The sequence below is a fragment of the Sinocyclocheilus rhinocerous genome, unplaced genomic scaffold (genome assembly GCF_001515625.1).
Source record: "Sinocyclocheilus rhinocerous isolate Xijiao unplaced genomic scaffold, SAMN03320098_v1.1 scaffold706, whole genome shotgun sequence".
In the NCBI taxonomy this organism is placed as follows: Eukaryota; Metazoa; Chordata; class Actinopteri; order Cypriniformes; family Cyprinidae; genus Sinocyclocheilus; species Sinocyclocheilus rhinocerous.
Window position 1 is genome coordinate 63,618 of NW_015632479.1, and position 7,871 is coordinate 71,488.

The 7,871-nt window shown below is 38.8% G+C and overlaps 1 protein-coding gene across 1 annotated transcript; it reads left to right on the forward strand.

Moving 5' to 3' along the window:
• Positions 1-300: 300 nt before the first annotated feature.
• LOC107742583 (transcription factor Sox-8-like) lies at positions 301-6,153 on the forward strand. Its single transcript, XM_016555622.1, has 3 exons — positions 301-805; positions 1,947-2,176; positions 4,547-6,153. The coding sequence occupies exons 1-3, from the start codon at positions 438-440 to the stop codon at positions 5,143-5,145; spliced, it is 1,197 nt and encodes a 398-aa protein (XP_016411108.1). The 5' UTR covers positions 301-437; the 3' UTR covers positions 5,146-6,153.
• Positions 6,154-7,871: the final 1,718 nt, after the last annotated feature.

Below are 7,871 nucleotides of genomic sequence, written 5' to 3' on the forward strand. Positions count from 1 at the left end.
ATTATAATGTTTTACTCAAGTCATGTTTATTAAGTTATAGGAGCGTTTTCATAACATACAGTGGGCGAAGGCCGGATTATTCAGGGAACCCATGTGCACTTATGGGTTTATGGTCTAATTTGTTACTCAATTATGTTCAATTAACTGAAAAAGTTGCTGATGTCCTGAACGGACCAATTGGAGAAGTTGCGCAAAAGCTTCTCCTCCAATGAGAGGAGAGAAGGAGGAGCGCGAGACTATAGAGACCTCAGAAAAACTTCACTCCTACCAAGAAGTTGTGAAATGTTGCAAGTGCATTCGCCAGTGTTGATCGACCGAGGCTTGAGACTCAAGAAACCAGTGAGTCGGTTTGGAATATACGGCTTTCTAGAACTCTAAATCACGCGTAAACGTTCTTATCGTCACCGTTAGTTTATCTTCGTTTGCGCATTTTTAAAATGTCAAAAGAGCCTGATAAAACTCCTTCTTTAATCGGCGATGTGGACTCTTCTCCGTCCTCTCCGTCAGTGTCCGACGAGCAAGGCTCGCAGTCCCAAACCGGCGCCGGTAACCCGGCGAGCAGCGAGGAGGACGCACGCTTCCCCCCGTGCATTCGAGACGCGGTGTCGCAGGTCCTCAAAGGCTATGACTGGTCGCTGGTTCCGATGTCTATGCAGGGCAGCAGGTCTTTGAAAGACAAGCCTCACGTGAAGAGACCCATGAACGCGTTTATGGTGTGGGCGCAGGCTGCGCGCAGGAAGCTCGCGGATCAATACCCGCATCTCCACAACGCCGAGCTCAGCAAGACCCTCGGAAAGTTATGGAGGTACGTGGACTTCCGTTCAGCATCACGGAGATCGATCAATGGATCACACTTTACAGCACATCATGTAAACAATGCATAGTGTATTTGCGCAATAATGAAGAACATTAGGGCTCGTGAATGGCAAGCACTCTTTACACTGACTAGCTTTTTGTATATTACTAGTACTGATTTTAAAAGGCAAATGTATCTTTTTAACGTCACTAGGAACTAAATCAGATACTAGTACTCTCTAGGATTTACTCCAGTTTCCCAGTACTAATTAAATAGACACGCACTTGAATTAGACACTAGAATGTTTCATCTTAGTAGTAGGATTTTGAATTCAACTGTAAACCATGCAGCAATTCAGATTAGTTATTTAACGCGTAATAAAACAAATGTAACTGCTGGAATCAGTTGAATGAGATCAATACTAGCTTCTCATAAGTATAGGCCTATTATCTAGTGAATAGTTACAACTGGAGTGTATGCAACGATTCGGAATACATACTAGTCGGATGTGAACCGTTATGAACAACAGAACTCAGAAAATTAGCAATTTGTTAAAAGTCACATACTGTATGGAGTACTAGTAGCAAAGAAAGTTCAGAAACACTACAATAAAGTTTAATTTGCTAGCATTACTTATTGCATTAACTAACATGAGCTAACAATATTTTACAGCATTTATTTATCTTTGTTATTGTTAGTTAATAATAGTTCATTTGAATGTTAGTGCATTAACTAATATTAACAGATACAACTTTTGATCTTAAAAATGTAATGATTAATAAATGCTGTAGAAGTATTGTGCATTGTTAGTTAATGTTAACTAGTGTAGTTAACGAATGAAACCTTATTGTAAAGTGTTACCAAAATGACTAGTTTACTAATTGAATATGTACTAGTAACTGGTGGAATACAGAGACTGTATTAACTACAGTACTAGTGAAATGTACATACTTTAAAGGAATAGATGGCATATCTTGTGGAGCTGCTTGTAAACGATTTGTTGCTGGACTAAGACGGTCTGCACCAGCTTAGAGCAGCCAGAAACCAGCTACCAGTTAAATCTGGATATATTTTTGTTCATCATTCACACATGATTGTGTTAATTTGATCATGCACTTTTCCGTTCCATGCTTTGCGTCGGCTCATCCAGGCTGCTCTCTGAGAGCGAGAAACGACCGTTTGTGGAAGAGGCAGAGAGACTGCGACTCCAGCACAAGAAAGACTATCCGGATTATAAGTACCAGCCGCGGAGGCGGAAGAGCCTGAAGCCGGGTCAGAGTGATGCGGACGCGGGAGCCGAGAAGACCCATCATCCCTCGGATCAAATGTACAAAACGGAAGCGGCTATGAGAGGGATGCACCTTCAACCGGCCCATGGTGGTGAGTTGATTTATGAAAGATCGATTGTCTTACAAATTGTGGTGTGTCATATGCGTTTTATTAGGCTACACTTTTTTAAGCTTCCATAAAGGGTTTTTTCCCAGCGATGCCATAGAAGAACCATCAGTGTTGGGGAAAGTTACTTTTAAAAGTAATGCATTACAATATTGCGTTACTCAGTACAAAAAGTAACTAATGGCATTACTTAGTTACTTTTTATGGAAAGTAATGCGTTACGTTACTTTAGCGTCTCATTTGGGCTGGGCTTGCTAATTTGTTTTTAATATAAAAATTTTATATTTTTGGCAAATTTAAACCAAACCAAAAGTGAAACGAATACGCCTCAGCCATTCTGGATTGCATGAAGCATAGAATGCAGGAGAAGAAAGTTCAACACTCTTCAGCAATGAAACAAAACGAAAGAAAAACAAATGTCATGTTTATTTTAAGTCATTTTTGCTTACTAATATGGCTGAATTGGATCATCGAATGTCGGCTGCAAAGATATTGATTAATAAAATGTGATTAAATGCATAAAAGATATTTGTGTTATTTAATACATTTAATTATTGCAGGTTTGCATTGCACTGTTTTCATTCATTTTGAGGAATACTGAATCTGTTTTTGTGCAAGTGAGATGAGTAAATGCATGTTCACATTTACTCTGGAACTACAGTAACATCTTGTTCACACAGCGCCTCTGCACTTACACTGAGAACCATGTTGGGTTCCTCAAAGAACCTTCCAAAAGCTTGTAACACTCCAAAGAGAAAGGAAAAATTGAAATCGCATCATATGACCCCTTTAATTTAAAAATGTATATTTTCGGCAAATGTAAAGGCTCTTTCACACCAAAAGTGAAACGAATACGCCTCAGCCATTCTGGATTGCATGAAGCATAGAATGCAGGAGAAGAAAGTTCAACACTCTTCAGCAATGAAACAAAACGAAAGAAAAACAAATGTCATGTTTATTTTAAGTCATTTTTGCTTACTAATATGGCTGAATTGGATCATCGAATGTCGGCTGCAAAGATATTGATTAATAAAATGTGATTAAATGCATAAAATATATTTGTGTTATTTAATACTTTTAATTATTGCAGGTTTGCATTGCACTGTTTTCATTCATTTTGAGGAATACTGAATCTGTTTTTGTGCAAGTGAGATGAGTAAATGCATGTTCACATTTACTCTGGAACTACAGTAACATCTTGTTCACACAGCGCCTCTGCACTTACACTGAGAACCATGTTGGGTTCCTCAAAGAACCTTCCAGTAAACAGCTCTTAAAAAGAACCTTTTGAGCAATGGAAATGTTCCACACTCTTAAAAATAAATGCAACGAGGGGTTTTCACAGTGATGCGATAGAAGAACCGTTTTTTGCTTCCTCAAAAAAACTTTCAGTGAACAGTTCTTGAAAAAAACATTTTTCCAAAGTGTAAAGAACATTTTAATCATCTAAAGAAACTTTTTCAACTATTAAAAAGAACCTTTTGTGCGATGGAAAGGTTCCATGGCTGTTAAAGGTTCTTGATGGAACCATCAATGCCAATAAAGAACCTTTATTTTTAAGAGTGTAGAAGAACCATTGGTCCCACTTTATATTAGGTGTCATTCAATACTATGCACTTAATAATAAAAGAATGAATAGGTGCAATGTACCTATTGTGTTCATGTTGAATTGAAAAACACTTTTGCTGCTATTGAGGTGGACACATTACGGGTAAAGTTAGGGGCAGGTTTGGTTAGGTTTAAGGGGTGCAACAGTGTAATTACAGATGTAACTACATAAATTAATTACGGATGTAATTACAGGATGGAATTTCCAAATATAAAAACATGTATGTACACAATAAGTGCATTGTATTAAATGATTAATTTAAATGTAAGTACATAGTAAAAGCCATTTAATATAAAGTGGTTCTGAACCATGTTTGGTTCCGCAAAGAACCTTCCAGAAAACAGAATTTTTTTTTCTTATTGTAAAGAACACTTTGATAACCTTTTCCACTGTAAAGGACCGTTTGTGCATGGACGTTAATGGGTCTTATTGGAACCACTGAATGAGTAAAGAACCTTTATTTTTAAGAGTGTTGGATGTTAAAGATTCCTCATGGACCATCAATGCCAATACACTCTGAAAAATAAAGGTTCCATGAAGAACCTTTAGCATCCATGGAATCTTTCCATTCCACAAAAGGTTGTTTATAGTGGAAAAAGAGTCTTAGATTTTGAAAATGTTCTCCACGCTAAGAAAAAATGGTTCTTTTAAGAACTGCTCAGTGTAAAGATAGTGTAATTATAATATAGTGTAGTTTATTTTTTCCAACTCTACCCAACAAAACACATTCAACGTTTCCAACCCAGGTCAACCACACAGTCCTCCCACGCCTCCAACCACCCCGAAGTCCGATCAGCATCAAAGCGTAAAGCTGGAGTCCCGGCGCGTGTCGGAAAACCCAAGACACAACATCGACTTCGGCATCGTGGACCTCTCGGAGCTCAGCAGCGACGTCATCGGCGGCATGGGCCCGTTCGACGTGCATGAGTTCGACCAGTACCTGCCGGTAAACGGTCACATGGAGAACACCAGCGGACAGCACTCCAGTCCCGGCTGTCTCAGCGCATCCTACCACCATCATCCTCACAGCAGCGCTTCGGCATGGAACAAGGGGTCCCCAAACCAACAAAGGCCGCTCATTAAAACAGAACAATTGAGTCCATCTCATTACGGAGACTCTCACCGGTCACCGACCCAATCTGAACTCACTGACTGTCCCGACCAGCAGAACTCGACGTACTTCACCACATTTTCTGGGTATCCCGCCGGCATTTACCAATATCCGTACTTCCATTCCTCCAGAAGATCGTACGTGACTCCTGTTCTCAACAGCTTGTCGAGTCCGTCTCACAGTCCCGGTGCAAGCTGGGAGCAGCCGGTTTACACGACTTTAACACGACCCTGAAGCCAGTTTTTGGGTCAGAGATGTTTGATGCTGAGAATTATGGAACATTTGAACATGCATACGAATGCTCCGGAAATTCAGTTTTTGCTGATACTTTTTAATCTTGCCATTTCAGCGTCTTTTCTGGCAATTGTGATTTTCCTAACAGACTTTGGATTCACTTTTCAATATTGAATGTTTTGGCTTGGATAAAAGTGTTTGTATTTTGGAGTGAGATGCAACAGACTGTCAACATGCAATGCGCTATTTAAACACAATCAAGGATTTGTCTTGATAATATGCGATTAAAATGTAGAATGAATGAATGTGTGGTACCGTCTGATGTCTTCATTGGTGATGAAGGCCGAGTCTAACTGTCAAACTAGCAGAACAACTTGTGCATTTGTCGTTATTTGCGTCCAAAATGAAGCTGTATTTGAATATCGGAGAGATGCTAGATCAACTACAGAGTCTTTACAAAGCCAAGAAACAGCGAGGGAGAGCAGAAAAGAGAGAGGCCTGATTCTGAATGACAGCGTCTCAAAGGGCTCTTTGTTTTCGTTATAAAAGAGGCATTAATTAAGGGAGGGAACAAAACAAATACAAAGCAGAAAATCATTACCACTGCCGTTACATGAAAGAAGAGCAAAAACAGACACTACCCTCTGCTATTTGGATAAACAGCAACAAAAGCAGCAGAAAATGCATAAATTGAGTGCAGGATAAGAGAATAAGTTCTTCATGTGTGGAAAAGAGCCAGTGATTCCACAGCAGATGGGCGTGGGTGGACTAGGACTTATTTTCCTTTCACTACGTTTTATTACATTGATGGTTTTGAAGTGGAGAATGTGATTAGTGTTGATATGTACAGCATGCATCATTTTGCTCGCTGACATTATTGGGTCTTAAAACTGGACAGTATGCAATAAGCACTACAAGATGAAGTGTATCTTATGACTTTGATTTCGAACACAATTATAGCGTACTATGTTGAGTTGTTATTATATTTAACCTTTTGGATCCCGGTTTCGGAACGTTTCACTCTTTTTTATTTTTCTGTTGGCATTTAAAGAGCATAATTATTAAGGAACTTACATTTCATACACAATATTTGCAGTTACTTTGTGTGTGATCCAACAATGAATTGATCTCAGAGCAAAAGGCAGTAGTGGTGCTTTGTTCCTGAATGAATCAGTGCTTTTGAATGAATAGGTTGAGTAAACGATTCAATGACTCACTCTGAAATACAGTCACCTGTTTCACTGAATGAATGAATCGGTTCTTTGAACGAATCAGTTGAATGAATGATTCACTCATAAATGAATTTCTCGCCACCTACTGGCGTAACTTTGAAACATGCAGATAAAGACCTGGTGTACTCAAGTATTATTTTGTTTGGAAATGTATATTCTGAAAATCAACAACAATAAAGAATTGAAGTTATATACATTTAAAATATATTTGAAACATTTTTATTTGTTAGAAAAAATTTCAAAAGTCTAAATGGGGAAAGAAGATATTATTCAAAGAAATTGTCAAAATTAAGTGAGTTTGTTTGAAGATTATTTTTTTTATTTGAAGATTATGATTTTTTTTAGCTAAAGTAAATAATTGATTTATTAGATAAATTACTGATACTATATCATTTTTATTTGTAAGCCTAAATGCATATTGTTAGGTAATTGATGAATTGTGTGCTTCTACTTTGAACACTGAAATGAATTAATTTATTTTGTTTTATTTATTTTAGTTTATTTGCTTTTGAATGAATCGGTGATTCAATGACTCACTCATTTATACAGTTACATGTTCTGCTGAATGAATCAGTGTCTTTAAAGCAATTGGTTGAATGAGTGATTCAATGACTTATTCAAAAATTAATTTGTCGCCACCTACTGACGTAACTATGTAACATGCAGAGAAAGACACTGAAAATCCCCACCACTAACACACAGACTGACAGTCTGTCTGAAACTCAGACAAACAGAGCAAAAAGTCTAAGTGATTCAACCTATCAAATCCAAGGACTGGAACTAACTGCTGTAAGCTGCAATCTGTTATATAGTGTATATCCAAGATATAATATGTCTGACAACTTGGACAGCAAGCATGCATCTTCTAAACGAACAATAGGAGTTGCACAATTCAGAGTAGCCCGGTTTTACATGTTAGGGGCAAAATTCATGTGCTCTTTGATGTCAATAAATATTCAAAACAAGGCCTTTTGTATAGTGAGTGGTGTGTGAGTGATTGGCAGCTGTGGCGATGCTCTCAGGGTCTTTACCTTCCCGGATCAGTCTGATGAAGTAAATGGGATGGCCAGTGCTTGAGCGACTCCACCCTAATTTAATGATTTCCTGCTGGGCTGTAAACAGCCTCCTGCTGTGTCTGTGTGAGTTAGTGTCTCCCAACTTTGCTCGCTCAGCCCAGATGCCAACGACAACAAGCAGCCAGACAGAACCAACACTGACTTACCCACAATTCCACAGGGCAGTGGAGCCAGGCTGATGGGGAAGGCAGTGGAATGCATCAGGTCAGGCACAGTTTTGTTCCAACCCTGCTCCAACACACATACCATGCAGTTTTCAAATAAGCCTGAAAGACTTGATTAGTTGGGTCAGGTGTGTCTAATTAGAGTTGAATCTAAACTCTGCACGGCTCTGTCCCTCCAGGAACTGAGTTTGACACCCCTGATGTAGGGAAGATCCAGGTACACACACACACACACACACTCACACTCACTCTCT